We start from the raw sequence: 25,719 nt of genomic DNA on the forward strand, positions 1-25,719 counted from the left end.
ATATAAGCACCTCAATAATTATTGTATATATCTTTACCTTTTTTGCCCCTATTAAATGTTGTGAAGATTATTAAATATTAGAATATTTTATTTTTAAAGTGTGTGTGTATGTGTACACATATATATATATATATATAATTAAAGTAAAATTAAAAAATTGTTGAATTTTTATATAGTTACTGATAATTAAGGTTTTTATTGATTTCAGTGACAAATACAAGAAGTAACTTATAAATAAAACTAGAGGAAGTAAAACACTCCAGCATTTACTCACCTTTCCAAAATCTCGGTAAAAAAATAAACATAGACGTAAAAGTTATAAAAATATCCTAAAAATAAAATCAAAAATTTATTTTTTTAAGATCTTATAAGTAGAACAAGAGGAGTACTCCCTTCGGTCCAAATAAAAAATAAGCAATTTTTTAAAAAAATTAGATACCAATAAAATCTTCATTCTCATAAAAAGTATATATTGCTTTTTCTTTTTATCTGTACTCCCAATTACTTATGGTTGCTTATATTTTGCATCGAGTTCAATAGAGAAAAATTCTTATATTTTGGATACCAAGAGCATAGTAAAAGGTGGGGTTATTACAAAATCACAATCCCAATGCACTCAGTGATATTTATGTGTGGATGAGGTAGTCCGTCATCCACCAACTGGACGCACCTTAACGTATAAATTTTCGTTCTTTGATTAATTTTTGCTTCTCGAAGTTTGTTTACTTGTAGTAATTGGAACGACAACTTCAGAAGACAAGAACAGGTTATTCAAACGCTAAAAGCCTGAATTCAAAACTAAAGATGACACCGAAACAATCGCGATGTGTCTGTTTTTGGCCAGCCACCATAAGCAAATTAATAATAAAGGAACTATAGAAACCTCAAAAAGTTGTTATGTACTTTCCATTTTAAGTTGCTTCAATGGTGTTGCTGTGTTTGTAGTTATAAACACATGAAGTTCGTTCACTTGGCATGCACGTAAAGTAGAGAAGAAGGAGAAGGAGAAGGAGACAGTTTGTCTCATGAAAAGGAGGCAGCAAGCAACCTAGTCCTTTGCTTTACTCTGTCAGAAAAATTTTGAACTTTTTCGACTACAAATTTTGTGCAGTTAAAAAGTAAACATGGACACATTAGTGTTCAAGGCTAAACGTGCTATTTTCATACACTTTTAGACTCGTGAGTGTTAAAGAATTTCTGAATGTAAAACTAGGGTTTGTCACGAACATAAAACCCGAATTTTCTGGAAAATTAGTTAAATCTCTCAGAGGATGTTTTTCTTAAATATGCCTCTGGTCTTATTTATAAGGTAAAGAGAGAGAAAAAAATTAAGTGTCATTTATATGGTAGTTGCTAATTCCCAATGCTCGTCTTTACATTTTTGCCCTTATTAAATGCTTTGAATAAAAATATCAGTAATAAGATTTAAAAATATTTATTAGGGGTAAAGGTATAAACTTGTTTAATTTTAAGTCAAAGTTAATAAGATTTAAGATTTTTCTTAATTCTTGTAAAATATGTTGAAAGTAACTTATAAATAGGATCAGCAAGAGTATCAATTATAATCAAGAATTATTAATTTAATTAGTTGGTTTACGTTGGCTAATTATTTGACAAAAAAATCCGTTAATTCTCTGTGTTATCGATGGAGAATGAATATATGGGAAAAGGATTCTCTGATGTTGATTTTTCATTTGTGCTGGCGATTGTAAAATATAGTATTATAATAAATATACTAAATGAAAAGGTCTAAAAAATTTAGCCAAGAATGATTTTTAAAGAACCAAGAAGAAACCAATGAGAAGCAGCTCACAAATGTTATGTCGATCTCATAAAAGTGCGAGTTTTATTTCCAACATTACCCATATTAAATATACATATTTTAAAAACAAAATACTCTAACATTTAATAATCTTTTCAAGATTTAAGTGGAGCAAAAGGATAAAAATAAATACAATAATTATTGAAGTGCCACCTAAATAAAACCACATGCACCAAATACTCTCTCTCTCTCTCTCTCTCTCTCTCTCTCTCTGTCTCTCTCTCTCTGCGCCATGAGTACATGAACATCTTTGTAAGTGATTTCATAGTTTTAACGTTAGGGGGGAAAAAGATAAATAGGACCATTTCAATGACTCGCTTTCTTGAAAGAGAACGTACGCTTCTCTTATTTTTTATGTCACGTGCAGTAACATCATGGCCACATGCACTGCCTAACCACATGCACGACTGACTGGTTTCCACACAAGCCTCAGCTATACATCCATTCAAAAGTTGAGCTTTTCATACACGAAAAAGCAAAGAGACACTGAAAAAACTTGTATATTATAAATTAGAATAATAATTTAATTTAATAATTATCCCATAATTTTATGTTTAGTTTCTGAAAATATTGATATTAATTGATTAACTCGTTCAGCGGAAGGAAAATTTATACATGACTTACGTTGCTCATCCCAATTTCTTTTGCATCTGCATGTGTTTGCTAGAATAGAAACACAAGTTGTTCTTCAATTTATGAGCAAAAAATGTATTAATTGAGGAACTTTACAAGTGAAGTAGTGTTTATAAATTTAAAGGACTTTCTTATCTCACATGCTATTTTTTAATTTGGGAATGGATACTTTCTTTAGACTCGTGCACGTAACAATGAGATAGCACAAGTTAATTAAAATGAATAGGGAAAATGAAGCTTAGAGCAGACTCAAGGTGAATGTGGGCGTGTTGTGTTGATGATATCGATCAATGAAGAAGCATTTGCAAAAGCGTTAAGCAACAACGATCAGCATTTGTATTATTGTTACAAGGGATCGATTTACACGAAGTTATATGATCGATTAATTAACAAATTAAATTAATAAGGCCAAGTGATATGTTTAAATTAATTAATTACACACACATATATATATATATGGTTGCTTCAAGAGGTTAACCTAATTTGGCTTTGTAATGAATCACAGCGTACGGAATGAGGGATCGATCTCTATATTGACATATTTCTACGTTAACCACCTCATATTTATAAATCATCACCATCACACCGTCTTAGAACGTGACAGCAATCATACAAATACTTTTTTTTTTAATAATTAGTTACTTTGTCTACTAAGAATAGCAATGATATGGTCACGTACGTAGGAATTAAAGATATTAATAATGACGATTGAACAATTTGAATTATTGAAATGTCATGGAAGGACTATGGCCTTTATTTATAATTTAAAAAAAATAATTGTTAAAATAATTAATGAAATATGACTCATGAATTTGAGTAAAGTTAATTGTAAATTTAGATAATATCACTTGTGAATCAATGGGAAATCAATTGAAAATTGATAGATAGTTTTATGAATTTATGTATCATCATTTATGAATTTAGGAAGGTTAATAGTGAATTCATGAAACTTTTAATTGTGAACAAATAGATAGTTTTATGAATTCATGCATAATTTATGATTCAGAGATAGTCAATTGTGAATTTAAATAACATTACTTTTGAATATATAGAACATCAGTTGTGAATGAATATGGATAGCCTTAATTGTAAATCAATAATTTAAGGACACTCATGCTTTTGAATATACATTCACAACTAATTCTCCATATACTCACAAGTAATTTTTTGAAAATTTACAAGTAGTTCTCCTTAAATTCTCAAGTGATGATATATTCATGAAACTATCTATTTATTCACAATTGGCTTTTCATATATTCATAAGTGATCTTTCTTAAAATTTACAATCAACTTTTTTGAATTCATGAGTGACTTGTTGTGATTTTTTGGCATTTTAATATTTCAAGATCTCTAATTATTATTAATCTCTTTACAAGGTCCAAATAGTCATTTTCCCTATAAAACTCTCTATATATATGTGTGCGCGTGCGCATATTCTTTCCGTCCCTTGTTATAAAATATTTTTAAATGTGATTTAATATCTCACAATATAAGATATTTTTTATAAACATAACACTACATTAATTATAGTTTTTCCAATACTACCCTTATCATTTCACTCCTTATATAAATTTATTTCCTTCTCTCTTATTAATCAAGACTATTTTTAGAAATTTATATTTAACAAACTTCATTGGTATGTTAATTGTATCAAAGAAAAAATCATATAAATTATGACAGAGGCAGTATTAGCCGTCCAACATGAATGGGTCAAGTGTATAATGTAGTACTCCATTATTTATTGTCATGCATGGTTCCCATCCTTGTCTAATTATTCATCCTTTTTCTTTAGTGTGATCATAATGATGTCAATATTTTTAAATTTTTAACAAATTTTGAGCTTACGTTTTTTTTTATGGATCTAAAAATAAATCGCATTATTTTTTTATAACATCACGCATCCACGAAAAGGATAAACCAAGGTAGCAACATTAATTTGTGTAGCTTTCACATCCATTATTATATGCTTTGGAGTTTCAGCCTATGCAGTACACATGAGTGTCTCCGACTTTTTTTTTTTTTAACAAAAGGCAAAGGAATTACTCAATTATTTTTATACCAACATTATTTGATATTCATGCAATTTCAATATAACGCGGTTTTCATTCTAGAATTTGATTCTTGGATATGTGTATGGGGACCATCACTTGTAAGAGAACAACCCCTTAAATGATGCTCAAATTATTTGAGGGATTATTCTTATGGCTACCAGCAGTCGAGAAATATTAGGAAAACAAAAAAAAAAGAATATATATATATATATAACGCAGTCTATGTTAAGGGGTTAAATCATATATTTCATTTTTTTCAGTCTCGTTGATCTTAGGTCATATGTGCTTACTAAAATAGAATGAAATGAAAAAAATTAAAAAAATAAAGGTAAAAATAAGATGATCAAAGGGGATAAGTGAACACATTCATAAGAGCAGGGGTAATTTAGTTCAAGGAGTTGGAAATCATACTTCATGTGATTTTTAAAAGATGTGATGATTACTACATTTTTAGTAAATGTTAATGAGTTTTATCATACTTAACATGGAAAAAAGGATGATTTAGTTTATTTTATCTTGATTTTTTTAATCTATTTTATTCCATTTTATTTTAATAAGCAAACATGACCTTAAACTTTCCTTATATTTACTTCCCATATGTGTTTTGAATGAGCAGGATAAGATAAGATCGATCTCTTCTTTGATTATTTGTTTTCATGTTTACTTTTTTAGACTATAAATGTTTTTCGTCACATTGCACAATAAGGAGGTATTCAAATTTTTTTTAAGAAAAACATTAAAAAATATGCAATAATGTTTACATATTTAAAAGTACCACTTCAATAATTATATGATGGTACAATTAACTTATTTTTTTGCCAACGATGATAGTATAATTAATTGATACATCAATTGTGGTTTTGTAAAAATTGATAACCAGAACAAAACCAAAACAAAATTGTGACGGAATTTGCAATGAAACTTGAAAGACTTACATATCCTTTGCAAACAATTTACGCAATGCCTTCATTCGCAATGAAACATTCTACACAAAATTAATTTGTAAGAATTTTTTAATTTCCATCACATATTTTCATTACAACGTCCTTGGTGAATCAAACCCACGACAAATTTCATACTAGTCAAAGGCTTTGCAAGTAACCATTTTTGTGACACCAGACTCTTAATAAAAATACTAATATGATGAACACAAATTTAAAAGGAGATAGAGTTCATCCCTAAAGATTAGTTTCTTAAGTATGAGAACTCATTTAACTTGTATATAAACCACACTTAACTTATAAGATTTCTCAATATAGAACTCATAACATATGGTGATCATTGTGAAATCTCATCTCAAGAATTGATAAATTTAACGATTCCAATCAAACTTTAAAAAATATACACCATTATTACACACATAGAGAGAGAATATGAAACTGTTTTAATTATTATTAGTAAATATAGAAGTTGAGAAAAGAAGAAAATGGGAAGGATAAGGATGAGAAAGAATAATGTGTGGGAAGAAGAAGGGACAAGTAATAAGGTAATTTGAAAGATGAAGAAAGTGATATTATTGTGAGGAGAATCTGTGGTGAGAAGGAGAAGAGGCGAGCATGAGTACGTGAGGGAACAACTAATTACTTGCGTCCAAACCTCCCAACAAACTTCAAAATGGGTCCTACTTTGCTTACCCTATTTTGTCCTTTAATTTTACCCTATTTTGTCCTTTAATTTTCACTCTCTTTAGTTTCACTTACTTCAACACGCAAGGAACCTTTTAATTTCCTCCTTATAGTGTCTCTATGTGCATGTATACTCCCTTCAGTTCAAAATATAATTATTTTCTCTCAATTAATTCAAGTTTAAAATATAACTAACCAAGTACATATGAACAAAATTTTTGAAAAAATTACTTTAAGATCTCACACAATATAATTAATTACTCCCAAGTCTATTGATAACATTATGTATTGTCATTTTTCTAAGCTCAATTGTCAATAAACTTGAAAATAACTAATTGTGTCAAGTAAGACTTGAATATAATTCTCCCAAAAAAATTATTTTACCTCTTGTAATTATTAGCTTAGATCATTGATATATTTATCTCTGTGTGCGTGTGCGTGTGCGTGTTGATAAACTCGTGTGTGTGTGTGTGTGTTTATAAACTCTTGCTCTTTTTTTTTTTCTCTTTTTAATTAGAGTGGCAGTAAGCACTAAAGATTTAAAGTTAAGTGCGGGATTGAACTCACAACCTTTCACTTATAGAAAATCTTACATGCCACTAGACTACAAGGCCCTTAATATATTAGGAAAAGTTGTTATGCCAATGTTCCAATCTTTATATTGATTAAAGGAACCTTATATCATACATTATTGTTCAAGTTCCAAGAAAACTATGAAAATTATAGGGTAAAAATGGGACATCATTTGATATTTTGGCTACTAACCAACAACTAATTCATTATCCTCTATTATTTCTTAAGTTTCATTGAGGTTAATTATGAAAATTTAAAAATATTAACTATTTATAAGTTATTTTCTTAATCTATGTGAAGTTATTAGCAAATTCTTACTTGTAATAAAGATTAAGAGAGAGTTTGTGTGTGTGTATTACAAGGTAGCCTTTGTAATTTATTTTAATTACATACAAATGTCCTCTTTTTAAAAGCAATCATATTTGAGATAAGTAAACAATAAATGTAAATAATTTTTTAATAAAAATTTAAACTTCGGTTTATCATGTAGAGAGAGATTGGATCCCTTCACTAAATCCAATTCCTGTTGACAGCCTTTCTAATCTCTATTCAAGAGTGTCACATAACTAAACTAACTAACGGGTTCCTTAAAGTCTAATTTACAGGTTCTGTTACGAAAATATCTGAACTAAATTGGAGTTTTTAATTATTAATACCAAAATTGTCATACTTTTCCGGTCAATTAGCTAAACTAATAGTTAAAGTATCTGTCAAATTAAAATAAGAGCGTTGATTTTGAGAAACAAGTGGGTCCCTCTCCACGTGAGAGGAGTGGTCCACCTCACTCATTAGGCAAAGATTAAAATTCACCCCCTCACAAGTTTGAGTTGACCCAAAAAAATGTAAAAGAAAATACTATATGCATAAATACCTCTATATATATATATATATTATTTGACCAAAAACATTGATGTTATATATTGATACATGAAAATAAATAGAAAATCTCCCTGTTCGTAAGCATCAACGAAACTCTCATCGTGATTTCCAGATAATTTTAATAATGTTCCTCATCATGTAAATGTAATGCATGACCTGTACAATACTCCTCATATTAATAAGGATCATTTGAAATTTTGACACAGAAATTAAAAAAATATAAAAATTAATTTAAAAGAGGGAGTATTAATATTAATTTATACCATAAAATTACAATCAAAGTGAGCAAAAATTAATATTTTACTGAAAGCACAATTAAAACAGGGCGGATGGAACCAAATGGATGTGGCACAAATGGTAACGATGCCTTTAAACATCACTTCAAGGTTTGATTCTTGACACTCAGATTCTTTTCTTGAGGAACTAATCAGTTGTGAGGATACCATAGACAACTTAAAAAAAAAAAAAACAAGGTGGAGGGAGTAGCATTGCCTTATCCATTTTTTACAAGACACTAGTAGTAATCGATCTCAAAACAAATCCCAATTAATTTAACTCTCTTTATCAAATGATTATTTTCAAAAAAAGACAGATAGCTAATAACCAAAAAAAAATCTTTATTACTTTCCTCATAATTCAATTGTTCCATTAAAAGTACAAATAACTAACTAGCGAGTAATTATAATATAGTTGGGAGCCATAGTTGGGAGCCACTTTGTGTGTGCTTTGGTCAGGGGAGATCGGTCACAAGAAAAATTCAACTATGTTACTATAACTTCCTTAAATCCCAATTTTGTGTGTGTGTGTGTGTGTTTTTCTTGCTACAGACACACATATATTAACGACAAGAAAATGTCATTCATTTTATATTCCCTCCCTTGTTCAAAAATATTAGTCATTTTTTAAAAGGTTTGATGTTAAAAAAATTTAAAGTATTTTTTAGTGTTTCAATGTGTAATTAATGTATTTTTTAATGTCTCTTGGATAAATAAATTATTTTATATTTTTTAAATAAAATATTCTATTAAATAAGGATAAATAGAGAAACTTGGTGTTAGTTGAAATACAGTTAATTAATTTATTAAGGGTAAGATTTAATTAAAAATATCTTACATTTCTAAATAAAAAGACTAAACTTTATGTAATAGTAGTATATATGCTGAAAAATGTATTTAATTATTAATTATATAAGGATATATAGAGAGAGAGAGAGAGATATATATATTGATGTCTTACAAGTTACAATCAAAGGCAGAGCATAATTTGGATCTTGATTTTATAAATGGCATGCATGAATCTTTCTGGATGGTTTACGTTTCTGGCTATCTTTTCTCCAATATATTAGACTCTCTATTAAAAAAAAATGTAAGACATTTTTAATTGAATCTCACCTCTAATAAAATAGTTACTTATATTTAAACTAACCTTATCTTTTCATATTTATTTATATTTAATAAAGTGTTTTACTCTAAAAAATATAAAATAATCAATTCAATATGGAAACTTTTGATAAAAAAAAGATAATAATTATATCTTAAAAAACTAAAACTGACTTACATTTTTTAATATCAAACCCCTCAAAAAATACCTTATATTTTTTTAATGGAGGGGTATACTCATGTATGCCACACGTCAATAAGCAATTCTAATATTTCTTTATTTCTCCTTCTTTTATTCCATTTGTTGGTTTGTCAAGTCTTATTACTTTCATTTTTTTTATTCTTTTTTTCCTTTTTTTTTGTCTGGTTTGGTTACTTTCGGTTTTAGTGTTTTACAAGTCCAATATATGTGGTTTGTTTGAAAACGCAAAGCAACATTATATGATCAGAATAATTAAAAAGCATGCACTATATTTCGCGAGTCAGAGTTGTTGACTTGCCTCTAATGACAATGATCTCCAAACCCAACACCGTTGAAACCAAAAAACAAAAAAACAAAAAAAACAAAATGTCATCTATAATATTTATATCTAACTCATTTAACAAAACATTTTTAAAACAGTACGAAATTCAAATTCCGCAGTACCATTTTTTAATAATTTATATCTATATACGTGATCGATTACGTATAGAAGAAATATTGAAAAAGAATATCGAGGTGATATTAATGTTCCGATTGTTGACCTAAATATCTCAGATGAAGTTGTGTGTTCCAAATATGTGAATAAAAGTTAAATACTATATATATAGTAGTATTTTATTCCGAAGTTACTTATGTAATTTGAAAAATAATCATTGTAAAATTGTAATAGCTTTTCCTATTCATGAAACAAATTATTATTAATAATTAATAATGGTCACAATATATTACGTGAGGCTACAAGAATGTATTAATAAATAATATATACTTTACTTGCACACATTAAATTTATTTAATATTAAAAGCGAAATATGAAATCCTGTACCTAGCAATAGAAATATATTCACAGTGTATGAAGCGCGTAAATAATAGAAAGATAAACTTTACAGAGAAGCATTGATGATTGTCAAATTGTAAGTTGACTTTTTAAATTTATTATTTTTATATTTTTAATTTATAAAATTATATCAACTCACTCATAAATTTAAACTAATTAGATATAAATTTAATTAAATTTATAAGTTGACCTTTAAATTTATTATTTTTATATTAATTTATAAAATTGTATTAACATATTCATAAACTCAGACTATATGCGAAATCAATTAAATTCACAAAACTTGCCAATTTGTTACCAAGGGGAGCAAGTTTGAGTAAGAGCTGTAAGGCCTAATTCAAAGAAAATTAAAATTCAAAAAAAAGCTAATACTAATAAAAAAAATGAAAGCAAGAAATATAAAAGATAAATTACCCTATTTTAAAATTTTTATATTGAGTATGATAATTTATCCATATAGATGAATTTAAATTCAATAATTTAAATTTAAAATATATTTAAATTAAATCATGTTCATATTTTATATTTTAATTATTTAAAATATAATTTAAATTATTATTTATTAATAAAAATAAATTCTTATGAGTTCATGAATATTCCCGTTATAAGTTTACCTCGAGACAAACTTGCAAGAAAGTATAAATGTATAATTAACCACAGTATCTCAACTGCAAAACGTACCTATCATTATAGCTACTAACAAATATATAGTCAACGGCAAATGGTAATAATGTTATCGGACAATTATGTATTCTTATTCTGAACGTCTTTTTCGTCCTTACATATTCTTACTTTAAAGCATATTATTATATGCCGTCTTTGTAAAGTTGAAATTATATTTGGAAAATATTTTTCTTATCAAATATATTTGCGTGTAAAATGCTTAGCGGTCGGCATGTGATATTCTCGTAATCGTTTTGATTGCATGATGATGATGATTACATACATTATTACTTGGTTAATATAAAATCTATACATTTTCTTCTTACTTTAAAGCATCAACGTTATTATGTATTCTTATTCCGAACGTCTTTTTCTCTTTTATGTTCTTAGTTTAGAGCATATTGATTATATATATATATACATATATATATGCCTTCTTTAAAGCAGAAATTAAATTCTATAAGAAAATATTTCCTTTATAAATTTTTTTTTTTTGGTTAACCTGACTCGAATTCAAATAAATTAAGTCAGATATAAAATTTTAATATACCAATATATTAATTACTATTTACAAATTATAAATAGTATAATTGGTTCATAACATTTTATAGTACATTCCGAGGGTAAATAGATTGGGGTAAAAGGTGAAACCGATCGCTTTATTGCTGAGGAAACAGAACATGAGGCATGCCTTTAAGTGGGGTCGGTGAGATTTAAATTCTAATAATGCAAAATTGATAGACGCGGGCCCCACCTACCAAATCTCTATATTTGATCCAGTTCCCCTCCTTGCCGTTTTAGATTCGTTTCCTTTCATTCTTGATCTCCCTTATCCCATGACACGACTGTATGTTTTTTTAGAAAAAATTATGTATAAATCTCATAGAATAAATTTATTTACATCACAAAATTTAAAAACTACAACCAAATTTTATAAAGCTGAGTATAATTTAAAATTAAATTATAAAAATAATAATACCTCTATTAAATATACATTACATCAATCAAATAATTATTTTACAATTACTTCATAAGCAATTTATAATTATAATCTCAATTTTTTATCACTGTAACTTCACAAATCTAATAGTTAAACAATCATATATTACTAATAAAGTTTAATATGAATTGTTTACAATTACTTTATCAGTAATTTACAGCTATAACTTTAACTTTTTACAACTGTAACTTCACATATTTAATTATTAACCTAACTAGTTTAATCATTTAATATATGAAGTTATAGTTGTAAAAAATTTAAGTTGTAATTATAGATTACTGCTATAGTAATTATAAATTATTTAACTGATACAATGTATGTATTTAATAGAGGCATTACTATTTTTTATCTTAATTTCAAATTACATTTAGGTCCCTATCATTTTTGAATTTCTTGGGATTTACCTATAAATAAGCTTGCTCCACATGACCTATATGTAATTTTTTTTTACAACAAAAAATTTAGGCAAATTGGGTATTGAAAATTCACCATTATCATTACAAGCTTTAAGACTCAAAATTGATGATAGATATACTTATAATTCGTCTACCAATAAAATTTTCACATCAACAATAAAGATATACTTATAATTCGTCTACCAATAAAATTTTTACATCAACAATAATATTTAATCGCACGACCTTATAAGCTATGGACCAACTTTTTACTAATTGGATCAACAACTTTTGTAACATGACTGTGTGTTTATTTTATGATATCAAGTTGTCTACTCCTACTGAGAAGCTTTTAGCTCAATTGATTGAAAAAATTGAGTTAACTTATTTTAAAGTCTCAAGTTTTAGTCTCATAATAAATAATCATGTTAAATAAAAATATTAAAAATATGTCAGGGGTACTCCTAGTGGTAGTTCTCTTAAGTTTCCCAAAATACTGAAAAATGAAATAAAAAAAATAAAAATGTGATGTTCACCGATGCAAAGTCTTGTATACAGAACTCGTTACCTACTAGTGCCAATTATGCTATTGCTCGCATGGTTTATAAATATCCTAAAAGAGCTGTGTGTATAGATACTTATATATACAGGTTATTAATGTACATATAAAATGTTTTTATAATTATATATAATTTTTTTAATAGTTAATTGTAATAGTTGACGGCAAATACAGGTTGAGGCGTGGGGATGTGTATAGGATTATAAATATATTTGTGATGTAAGATGCTTAGTGGTTGGCATGTGATAACACCTCTTATATTCTCGTAATTGTTAACATTGTTGCTTGATATTATTATTATTATTATTATTATTATTATTATTATTATTATTATTATTATTTGGTGGCTTATATATAATATATTATATGTACAGCTCATGCTTCTTTTTTTAACTATGATGAGATCTTTGTTTCGGCTAAAAAAAGAAGAGGAACATGGCCTTTCATTAATTAATTTCCTAATTTTTTTTTTTTACAACACATCATGATCTTACACATTATTTCATGCCTTTCCTCTCCTCCCTCGCCTCTCGTTTTTTATTATTTGTGTCGTGTCATTCATCAATTTTGTTTAATTCCAATTCTAAGCTATATTTCTCTGTTTTTTTTTTCACAAATGCACGGCAGGGTGTTGACTTAAAAAAAGAAAAGAAAAGAAAACATGTGCACGCCAAAAATATATATTTAAAAGTAAAAACACGGTAATGTTCGAATTTCATGTGTATTTCATAAATAAATATATATATATATATATATATATTCTATATGTAATGTTTCTATACGTGTATATAGATAAACATTTTATACTCCCAATTCAAAAGAACAACTAGCTTCATAAGAATTAGAAAAAAATAGTTAAAAATGATTTGTATTATTAAATGAGTAAAAAATTATCATAATTTTTAAAGACTATCTTCCAATTAAAATCAATATATATATATATATATATATTAATTACATATACTTTCTTTGTTATAATCTCTATCGTAACACAATTAACAAGAATATTTGTGAAAAAATAGAAACTATTGTTATTAATATTTTATAAAGTGTTTTATATTTTGGATCAATATTACTTGATAGAAAATATACTATAATTTAGACAAGATAGAATATTATATAATATGAAAATTATAACAAATTATATTATTCAACTTTACTTGTCCTCGATTTTCTTGGCATGCACACTTGTTTTTTTTTTTTTTTTGGGTCAACTGTAGTGCCAGGCGCATGCCCCAGAGTGAACGCTAAAGGTCACCAATAACAGTCAAATTTGCATCGAGGTAGTAACATTCATGATCTTAAATAAATAAATAAATAATAAAAAGCCGTTAGGATCCGTATTTCACAGTCTGAAATTTAGATATTTTTTCCGGCCTGAGTCTGAACTTTAGATCATGTCAGCAATTGTTAGAAAACTTACCGTACAAAAAATGATCATAGAAAACAAAAAAAAAAAAATGACTAAAGAAATCCAAAACAAAATTGGTTTAATTAAGACGGTCAATTTCACGTCTCATAAGGGTTTTTATTTTCAAATATTCTGTTCTATCATGAGCCTTGTGTCCCACGGATTCAAATCAATTAATTATTTCTATTATACTCCTCCCTTCATCTTAAATTATAAAATATTTTTAAAAAAATTTTTTTCATTTCAAAACATAAAATATTTTAAATAGATTAAATTTTTATTAAATATATTAATTTTAATATTATCCTTTCTTTTTTTATAATTAATTTTTATTTTTTTAATATATTAAAGTGAAAGATAATTTTAAAATTTTATATTTTTATTTTAAAAATATAAAATTATTAAATATATTTAATAAGGTTTATTAATATGTAAAATTTTATTTATAAATATTTTATAATTTAAAATGAAAAAAGTAATAAATATGAAAAAACAGAGAGAAAAAAAAAATGGCAAAGTAAAACAAAGGAGCGTAACTGAACCTGAGCTAGATCAAAGGTTTGACTTTGAATAGGTGTGTTGTTGGGTGAGTGACCAGAAATGGGTACCTGAATTTGTTTTAAAGGTGCCCGTAATTTACTCCACTTTCACTCCAATCGCTTGTGGTGCACGCCCTAATAAGTCGCATTGAAAAAACGGAGCCACTGCTTTCCACGCGCAAGTGATCATAACCTTTGCTGCTTGTAAACCCAAGGACTGAAATTTGCATTTTACTTTTTGTAACCAAAAAACTTTGTTTCACCCTGCAACAAATGGTGCCCATTTTTAAATCCTTTTTAATGGAATGAAATTTTCTAGTTGTGATAGATTTCGAGGGCTCATTATGTAAGTAAAGGCGTTCATGAGTTGGCAAAAAATAAAAAAAATAAAGGCATTTATGATTATCCTATATCAATTGATTTGATTTTATTTCAATCATATTGAAACAAGTCCATTTCATCTTTAAAAAAAAATAGGATTTTATGAAATGAAACAAAAGCTATATTTGTTTGAAACAGGATGGAACAAAGAATTACTATTAGGATGTCTCATCTGAAATATGTTATTATAATTTTTATGTTCTTTTATTAATATTGGGTACTTTATTTATTATAATCAAAGGATATATTTTTTGTTCATTTATTTTATGTTTTTTTCTTTTTAACAAAATCAATTGCTCATTTAAGTTATGTAACTCAACAGTTCTATTATTATTATAATATTTGCAACTTAGAGGTTATTTGTGGTTATTGTGCACTTGACCTTAAATTGTGGTTGTTGTAATTGTGTTCTTTTACTTCAAATTGTATTTACTATGATTTAATCATTGAATTTATATATTTGTGTTGTTTTGATTTTTGACATAACAAGTTATGTAATTTAATAAATATTATTACCTAAATCTCTTTTTATGTTTGGTTTGTTTTATCGAGATGTCTCGATTTCATCCCATCTCAAATTTTTTTTTTTATAAAATACAATTGGCAAGCAAAGTAAAAGCTTGAGTAAAAGGAAGAAAAAAACGAAAAGAAAAGATGGGGGAGGAAGAGGAGCCTAGATTAGGCTCTTGTCTTTTAAATACATAGTTAGACAATTAGTCGGTACAGGTGGTAACAAAGTCATCTCAAAAGGACTACCTTGACCCTTCTTGGCCATGAAATCAGCACAGTTAATGATGTCCCTAGCAAAATGACAGAGCTCCACATCGCCCTTGAGTAGTATATAGCCTAATGAAAGCAATCTCATTTCTCAATGGCTAATCAAACGCATTGTCACATTTCAACATAGTAATAGCCTCAAAAGAATCAGAGTAAATGAGAATCTTGGTGAAATTTAGTTCTTGACAAACTTTGAGGCTGGTTTTAATGGCTAAGATTTTAGCATCTATTACTCGATTAGTATCAAGATTATGAAAATCTATTTTCCATTTACCAGTGTTATGTCTAATAATACCCCCACAAGCAAGCCTACTGATGATTCCAAACAGAATCGTCAACATCAACCCATACACTATCAATTGGTGGCGGACTCCAAGTATTTGTTGGGATGACATCATCATGGAAGACCGAGTATTTCAATTCATTGTTCACTACTTGCTCTTAGAGAAGATGTGTACACTTGTGAAGGATCTCGTTTGGTGTGAGACTTTAGGCTTCAAAGACATAGGTGCAACGGGATGTCTAAAGGTCCTAGCAAACTAGACTAAAAACTCGCATCCAAGCCTCTCTCTTAAAAATGCCTTGTCTAGGATTAGATTTAGAATCCCATTTAAGCCAGACCTGTGAATCACCATAAAATAAAATTAAAAGAAAGTTAGGATTTAGAATTTCACACCATGTCTGTTTCACTCTCTCAAAGTCTTGAAGCATATGAATGATACTCTTCCCTTTATGACACTCAAAAAGGCAATATGATGAAGCTGTTAATTTTCTCTTGGCTTTAAGTGAGTTTGTCATAATGCTCTTATAGGTAATTTGCCACATAAAGAATTTTATTTTCTCTAAAACCTATCGACACTAGAACTGTGCCTATAAGGGGTTAAAAGTAACCCTGATTGAGCTGGTGATAAAACCATACGCATTTTTTACAATAAGGACTCCTTCCTTGGCCAGTCTCTACCAAATAACATAATCTCTATCTCCTATAGGAGGTGGAATATTTCTTAAAACATTTGTGAGCCAAGCAAGTAGAAGATGATTAAGGCATAACATATTCCAACCCCTAAGGTTAGTGAGATTCTTGACCTTATCGGTAAAGTTTAAAAAATGATTATTCCGCATGACATAACAAGTGAGAGGCTTGTCAAGTGAGGTCCATGAATTTGTCTAGAAAAAAGTATTACAACCATTGGAGATCTTTTTACTTATCCCATTCATAAATATTTCCCACACTTCACAAATTGACTTTTGTGTGAGTGAGGAGCACTGCTTTCTTAAAATTGCAAGGGATAATTAAGGATTAAATTCATATTGGCTTTCAAGCATTGAACCCATAGTGCATGTTGCTTCGTAACTAGACTCTAACAAAGCTTGAGGATGAATTCCTTGTTTTGTTGCCCTAAGGATTTGAAACCAAGTCCTCTTTCTTTCTTTTCCATAAGTACTTTATCCCATGCAATCAAATGCATGCCTTTGACTTTATCATCTTGAGACTATAGAAAATTCTTGGTTAGTTTTTCAGGTTCATCCAAAATCCCTTTAGGAAGGAGGGTTGACTACATTTGGTAACTTGGAATTGTAGATAGGGTGGCTTTAATTAGGATACTTCTTCCTACTATGGTGAGATCCAGCTTGATAATTGCTTCTTTACTTTCTGAACAAGGAGTGAAATAAGGATTTAGTGACATGAGAATGGATTATTGGTACTCTAAGATACTTTCCTAAGTTTGTTGTGATTCCTATACCCAAGATTTAACTCAGTTCTCCCTGCATGTTGAAATTAACATTTTTTTTTGAAACAAACATCTTTGACTTGTTTAGGTTCACTTTATTGTCCAGAAGCTAAGTAAAAACAACATAAAATTCTCCTCATTTCTTCAATTTGATTAGTTAAGGCTTTAAAGAAGAAGATTAGGTCATCTGTAAAGAAGAAATAAGAAATACAAGGGCTATTCCTTTTGAATTTAAGCAGTTTCCAACATTTAGCTACACATTTTTGCTTTAATGTATCGCCCAAGTCATTCCATGCAAAGCACAAAGATGTAAGGGATAAGCGAATCCTCTAATCTGATGCCTCAAGTAAGATGAAACTCCTCACTATTTTCACAATTCGATAAAACTCTCATTAAAGTAGTTGATATGTAGGACAAAATAAGAGAATAAAGATGTTGGTCTAAACCAATGCAATGAAGAATGTCTTCAATAAATTGCCAATCGAGGCAATCAAAGGCTTTTTCCATATCTGCTTTAACTACAACATGCCCATTTGTCTTATTATTGGTCCTCATGGTATGTATAGCTTCCTAAGTGATGATGATATTATCACAGCTAGATCTACTAGCAATGAAACTACATTATTCAGGCCCAATTAGATTATCAATGATGGGTTTAAGTCTATTAGCTAGAAGCTTGATGATGATTTTAAAGCTAACATTACAAAGTGAGATGGGCCAAAACTCTTTTAGGGACAAGGGTGAGTTAATCTTAAGAATGAGCACAATATTAGTCTGATTGATTTCACTAACTTTTTGAGGATTGGCAAAAATATCTTTGATTAAAGAGAAAATTGAAGAACTAACAGTATCCCACTGCATCTGGAAGAAGTGAACTTGAATACCATTAGGTCTTGGAGCTTTGAAAGCATTTTTAGTGAAAGTGGCGTTCTTAATCTCAATAGCATCTATGTTTCTATGAATCCAGTTCAGGGTTGAAGGATAGATAAGAGGAAAAGCAGTAAACCAACCCGAAGGGAAGGAGTAAGTGGGGTCTCTAGAATAGAGAGATTTCAAAAAATTACCAACCATTTGTTTAAGCTTGGTTTGATCACTTACCCGCACACTATCATCATCTTTAAAGCATTTAATTTTCTAGCACTTTCTTCTCACAAGAGTAGATGCATGGAAAAAGCCTATATTTTTGTCTCCCCACTTGAGCCATTTGCAACTGAATTTTTGAAACCATATCATTTCTTCTTGGTGCGATAATTTGACATAATCCTATCATAATTTGTCTCCAAGGCATTTGAGACCATTAGTAGGGTAGAGTCATTGACTTTGATCAATACCTTCTAGTTGGTGAAGAGTGGCACATTTCTTCTTAGAGATAGGAACAACCAAATAGATTTCCATCATTTTCTTGACTTCTTTAGATGGCTCAAGAAATTTCCAATAGATATCTTTATCATCTTTGAAAAGATCATCTTCCTCCTAAACTATACCTCCATTTTCTATGTCGTTAAATCCCAGAAGAGAATCACAATAGGATAGGGAAGTTTTGGTGCTCTCTCCTTTGTTGCCACTTGTTTTCACATTCATTGTGGGTGGCATCTCATAACTTTCTTCTTTTTCTTCATTATTTTCATCCATCCGGTCATCCATAATAGCTTGTGTGGCCTTTTTGATTTTCTTTTGGTCATCTTACCTTTCGTCTAGTAGACAGTCCGGTAGGACATTCCATTGCTATGCATCTACCATACTTCAGAAGGAAAAAGCCAAGCATGATACCTAAGAGAGAGAAGAGAAAAACCACTCAGAGCCATGTTTAAGGGCTTGTCACACTTCAAGTGGCGACATTGCTAACAAATTATTGAAAAAATAACAATCAAGAATTGTTGGAGAAAATTTATATTAGTTAAAGACCAGTTGTTGTCAAAACCTGAATGAAAAACAAGCCCGAATAAACTATTGTTAATTTAAAATGAGTTATTGTTAAAATCAAAATAGATACTTGTTGATAAAAGATTAACCCGAATCAAACAAGTATTCATTCAGGTTTTTATAACAAGTGATCATTAACTGATATAAATTTTCTCTAGCAATCCTTGATTGATATTTTTTCAAAATTATTTGCAAAAATAGCTATAACAAAAACTCACATTTAAAGTGAGGATTTAATTAAGGAAGAGTTGAAATTAAAACATATATATTGCAAAATTTTGCATAAATATTCTAAGGGTTGAGGATATACAACAGTAAGAAAATTTTAAATATTGTGAATTTTTGAATTTGTATTCAGTGAATAGCACGGATCTATTTATTTAATAAGTGTTTTACGTGATATGATGACAACAATTTAATTTAATCAAATTGTTGCAAGAGATTTTATTATATAATACTCAAAAAAATTCTAAATATCAAATTTTGGAAGGAAGCAATATACATGAAGAGTATTTTAATAGTTATGATTGTTTTTAATTTTTAAACAAAAATATATCTTCATAATTTTTAAATGTTGATAAAATTTAATAATAATAATTAAACTATTTATTAAATGAATAAATTTATGCCACTCGTGAATTTAAATCCCATATTTCCATTGTTACCGTTCACCTCCCTCATGAGATCATATTCTTGTTGATTGAATTTTTTTACCAGCAAAATACCAGCAAAATATCTCTTGCGTGCAAACAAGAGATAGTGTATTATTGTCTTGCCTTGTCCTCTCTTTACTTTACATCCATGGAAAATTTGTAAATTATTATTACTTTAAAGCTAGAAAGAAGAATAAAAAGCTTGAATCCCGTGTACTTTTTAATTAATTTAATTTTAAAAATCATTTGTATTCTCCAATAATGATGTGTACTATAACAATGATTAATTTAATTAAATTATTATTAGAAATTTTATCATATAATATTAAAAAAATATCAAATCTTGAAATTTTGGTGGAAACAATGTATGAAGAATATTCTGATCACGAGGATTAATTTCAATTTTTAAAAAATATATTTTAATAATTTTTAAGTGTTGATAAAATTTAATGATCATAATTAGAATATTTATTTAATAAATAAATTGGATTACTCATTAAATTCAAATTTTAAATTTCCAATATCGAGATTCACATTCCTCTTGAGACCACATTCTCATTGGTTGAATTTTTTTACTAGCAAAATATTTCTTGCGTGCAAACAAAAGATAGTGTATAGTTTTGCCTCTGTTTGCTTTCCATTCATGGAAAATTTGAAGATTATTACTTGAAAGCTAGAAAGAAGAATAAAGAGCTTAAACCTCAAATACTTTTTAATTAATTTAATTTTAAAAATAAAATGTACTGTACTGTCTAAAATAAAATGTACGCGGAAACCAATCTATTTCTTTTTATGTCTAATTTTGCGGTTTCATGAATAAAGAAGTGGAGACAGGGAAAAGCAGAAAAAAAGACTGTTCAAAAGGCGTGCAGACAAGGGTGAAGGATTTCTACGGTACACACTACACGGAAACGAGCGACAGAGACCATGACCAACGAGCTGCTGGATCTCGGTCAACTCCCTTTGACCACAATAACGACAAATCCAGGGTCATTTTTGTAATAACATACCTTCTCGCCCTCTCTCTTGGATAATTTTGTTTAAGATTTCCCCCCTTTTTTCACATTTTTTAGATTAAAATAATCCATCTATTTCCTTTTAATATATACTCCTTTTTGTTACCAATACATTTTATAATAAATAAAAAATATATTTACATAAATATTTAGATTAATAAATATAAAAGGGTAAGATAAGAATTTTTTTTATATGTATCAGGTTACTTATATTTTGCACTCATATTAATTAAGAAGAAATGCTTATATTTTAAATTAGAGGAAGTGTGTTATAAATTGAATTATTTTAAAAAATTACAAAATGCAAGTTAACTCTTACATTTATTATAACATGTTCATTAACAATCTTATTCTTCTACTAATAAATTCTAAGTTCATGTTTACTAATAGATTATATTTAATAATATATTCTTCTTTCTCTTAAAAAAATTAGGACATTTTTATTTAAATTACACTTTCAATATGTTAATTAATTATTTTAAATTAATATAATCTTTTTATGTCTACCTTTATTTTATTGGATGTCTTATGTAAAGATAAATAATTAAATAATTTATTTATTAAATATATTTTTAAAAAATTCATTAATTATATATTAAAAAATTAAAATAATTTTATATTTTTAACATTCAACTTCTCTAAAAAAATATTCTATATTTTTAAATGGATATAGTACTTTTCAATTTTTATTGATGTAAAAGTTAAAATAAATATAGTTATAATGCTTTTTCTCATCTCATTTTGTTTTGGTTTAGCGACGTAATTCATTCCTTAAATCCAAAGAAGAAAGTATATATTCCTGAGACGAAAGGCATGTTCGTTCATGATCATGCAGGTTTGATGTTTTTATTTTTTGTAATAGGTTTCATTTAATTTTTTAATTAGAATATCAATTTTAATTTTTTAATGTAGTTGCTGTCTATATTAAATTTTTAAACCTTCGGCTTTGTCCTAGCTGTTGTCGAAGCCTCTAGCCTTTTGCAAGTGAGTGATTCATTTTCCTCTCATATAAATTCCCACTTTGCTTTGTTCTCTCTTTATCTCTCAGAGAGAGATACAAACAGAGAAGAAGGCTCTCAAAGAGACATGAGAACCCGGGGAGGGCTCTATTATCCTCGAGTCGTAACAACCATTTGTTCCAATGAAGCCGCCGCCGTCGGAAGGCTGTGTTCAGATTTGAAAGTCGTTGCTAAGAGAGCGAAAGACATGGACATTGATTCTATTCTGAGCCGGAAAAGGCGAAAGAAATCACCGGAAAATACTTCCGGCGACCACTCTTTTTTTGATTCCTTGCACGATGACCTTATCCTCGTTATTCTCTCCAAACTTAGTTCCTCCGCCGATTGCCCTTCCGACTTCATCAATGTCCTGATCACGTACGTAATATTTAACTTCGTTTCTACATTCTTGTATTTGGTCTGAAATAGGACCAAGATTTGTGTGTCTGAATAGGAATTTCAGTGATGTCAATGTTTCGCACTCTGTCGGAAATTTCCTTGTTTTAATCGAAATATTCATTTTGATCTTGAATCTCACGTGATTGATTTTGGGAAACAGGTGTAAGAGACTGAACGGACTAGGTATCAGTTCTTCTGTATTGTCCAAAGCTTCGCCAAAAGCCTTGGCCGTGACAGCCAAGAACTGGTGCGAATCTGCTCATCATTTTCTGAAACTGTGCGTCGACGCCGGAAACGTCGAGGCCTGCTATACTCTCGGAATGGTTAGTGGAAAATGTTCCTTTCTTTTCTCTGAAACTTGAAATCTGTCTTTCAAGAAAGCGATATTTCAATTTCAGAATCCGTCACATTTGTAATGAAAGTACTGAATGTGGACTGTTTTGCCTTTGCAGATTCGTTTCTACTGTTTGCAAAACCGAGGGAGCGGAGCCTCGCTGCTAGCCAAGGCGGCGATTAACTCTCACGCGCCGGCGCTGTACTCCCTCGCCGTAATACAGTTCAACGGCAGTGGCGGCACCAAAAATGACAAGGACCTCAGAGCCGGCGTGGCTCTCTGCGCTCGAGCCGCCTTCCTCGGCCACATCGACGCCCTGCGGGAGCTCGGCCACTGCTTACAAGACGGCTACGGCGTCCGGCAAAACATCATAGAGGGGCGGCGCTTCCTGGTCCAAGCCAACGCCCGGGAGCTGGCCGCCGTGCTCTCCTCGTCGGCTCCCCCTGGTAACCCCACGCGCTCTTGGCTTACGTGGAACCTCCACCAACACCAAGTCCCTCTTCAACACTCTCATTCTCAGCTCCGGCATCTAACCAGGTCGGGTTGCCCGCTTCTTAGTGATTTTGGGTGCAACGTCCCAGCACCAGAGGCCCACCCAGCAAATCGGTTCTTAACAGAATGGTTTGCAACACGGGGCGGGTTTCCCGGTCCTGGTCTTCGTCTTTGTTCGCATGTGGGGTGTGGCCGGCCCGAGACGCGGCGGCATGAATTTCGGAGGTGTTCGGTGTGTGGGACGGTGAACTATTGCTCACGCGCGTGTCAGGCGCTTGATTGGAAGTTCCGGCACAAGGTAGAGTGCACACCGGTAGAGAGATGGGTGGATGACGAGGGCGACGAGGCCGTTGAAGAGGCGGGGGGAGTTAACGGCGACGTTGAGATGGCCGAAGATAGCTAGATTATTTTTCTTAAACGGTAACGGCCACGTTAGATGAAGCTATTTTTGGTGAGAAAAATTGTTAAAAAAAAAAAAAACAAGAGCCTGTGTGGCGGAGGTGACAGAACACCGACGCATTGTGGTCAGAGTAGTTCGCCGGTGACGCGTGGACTAATTCTCCACTCTGCTTCCCCAATTCATGTTGGTCAATTTTTGAAATTGTAAACAAAAAAAAAAAAATCAAAAATTAAAAATTTCATTATCACTCGTCTCTCTCATTTCTTCATTTTACCAAAACTTGGATTTCAGCATATGTAGTCGTCGACTTCCTCAAATTTTCCTTCTTTTTTCCATGTCAAGGGCACAGGACTATCGTCCAATAAACGACATGGAGGAGCATTTTAAAATAATTTTATTTCTTTCTTTCAATTTGGTGACATCACAATTTTGTTTTGATTCTAAAATTGTTATTTTCTTCTCCAGGAGAGTTCTTACATTAACTTCGAAATCGCTTTACTTGAAGTAAATAACATGTGATGATTGAATGAAATTTTTTAAAACAAAGTGTATATAACTATATATATATATATATATATATTAAACCAGTGAAGCTTAAAACAATAAAAAGTACAATCAAAGCAACTAGCTAGAATGGTCTAACCTTGTTTGTAATCCGAAAATTTCTAAATTAAAAAAAAACAGTGAAAATAATACATATAAACAAAATGAAGTGTGAGTAATCTATAGTAACGAGTTTGTCAGTATAACTTTTTCACGCGCACATGTACATGTACATATATGGTAGCACAGAACAATACGGAGTAGTTTGAATTTGTTTTATTTTATTATTTTGAGAATTAGTGTTTTGTATAACGTGTATTAAGAATAAAAATAAAAATAAAAATAAATATTTTTGTATTTTTTTTGTTCTTTAAAACTATAATCCTAAAATATTTAAAATTTTTTTCTATTTTTTTTTGTTCTTCAAAAAAATATTTTATTTTTTTATTTTTTAAAACACTTTTTAAAAATATGTTATTAAATAAATTTTTTTATTCTCTTCTTTTAAAAAAAATAAAAAATTATTTTTAAAATAAGTTTTTAAATAGACCTTTAGTTTTTAAATTATTATTATAAGCCAAAGAAAAATCATTATCAGCCCACAAGGAAATCATGCAAGTTTATTCTCTTGGGCCTTGATGGTTTAAGTCCAGGCAATAGTGATTGAACATAGACAAGAAAAACAACACAAGAGAGATCAAGAAAGTGTAACATAAATGATAGTGATTTATATATTATAAGTGTCATTTTAAAGTTTGATTCTTAAAAATATATATAAACAAAATTATTTAAAAAATAAAAATCTTTTAAATAATGTTTAAAATTTTTGAAGAATTAATTTATGACTGCAGGCTATGGTGATACCTTAGATAACTTAAAAATAAAAAAACGGAGAGAGAGAAACGGGGGATGGAGGAGTGGAAGAGACGTGCGATTTGGAAGCATAGTGGAGGAATATATGAGTGTGTTGGAAAATCTTTTTGGAGTGGTCATGAAATAAATAAGTAGTAGAGAAAATGTCGATGATAAACGTACACCTCTATAATGTCAAATGAGGAATATAATTTAGGATTATATTGTAATTATTGTTCAATGGAAAAAAAGTCAGCTGGTGGTGGGGGCCACTTCTTTTCTACTTTTCATTTTTTTTGTTTCCCGAAAATATGGTGAGAGACTGAGAGAGCCCCCACTAGTGTTTTTCTTGCCTGCGTGTATATGTACCCTCATTGCTCATAATAATTAATTTAAAATAATAATACTCTCACTTGCATCTAAGCTTTGCCAGCCACTCATCAATGTGGTGCATCGCAAATTTGAATCCCTTTTCTTTCTTTATTGTTTATTATTTGTTTCCGAATCATTACATTAATTTTAGTCAGATTCCACTCCCTTTAATATTTTGTGTGTATGTGTGTATCACTTTAGGATTTTGAGATTTATTGCCTAAGTTTTTTTCTTTTTTAAAAAAGGAAGTATGATATGAGGCATTTGTGTAGGGAATCCT

The 25,719-nt window shown here is 29.5% G+C and overlaps 1 protein-coding gene across 1 annotated transcript; it reads left to right on the forward strand.

Moving 5' to 3' along the window:
* The first annotated feature begins 22,063 nt into the window (after positions 1 to 22,063).
* On the forward strand, positions 22,064 to 23,919 carry LOC129309500 (F-box protein At1g67340-like). Its single transcript, XM_054951098.1, has 3 exons — positions 22,064 to 22,425; positions 22,607 to 22,769; positions 22,899 to 23,919. Exons 1-3 carry the CDS (start codon positions 22,136 to 22,138, stop codon positions 23,673 to 23,675), a joined length of 1,230 nt encoding a protein of 409 aa, XP_054807073.1. The 5' UTR covers positions 22,064 to 22,135; the 3' UTR covers positions 23,676 to 23,919.
* The last annotated feature ends 1,800 nt before the right edge of the window (positions 23,920 to 25,719 follow it).

The sequence above is a fragment of the Prosopis cineraria genome, unplaced genomic scaffold (assembly GCF_029017545.1).
Source record: "Prosopis cineraria cultivar Desert tree isolate PC_DT_omini unplaced genomic scaffold, ASM2901754v1 PC4, whole genome shotgun sequence".
NCBI lineage: Eukaryota > Viridiplantae > Streptophyta > Magnoliopsida > Fabales > Fabaceae > Prosopis > Prosopis cineraria.

Coding starts and splice junctions, on each gene's coding strand:
- LOC129309500 (XM_054951098.1), top strand. CDS start 22,136: ATGAGAACCCGGGGAGGGCTCTATTATCCTCGAGTCGTAACAACCATT. Junction 22,426..22,606: donor TTCATCAATGTCCTGATCAC/GTACGTAATATT, acceptor TTTGGGAAACAG/GTGTAAGAGACTGAACGGAC. Junction 22,770..22,898: donor CCTGCTATACTCTCGGAATG/GTTAGTGGAAAA, acceptor TTGCCTTTGCAG/ATTCGTTTCTACTGTTTGCA.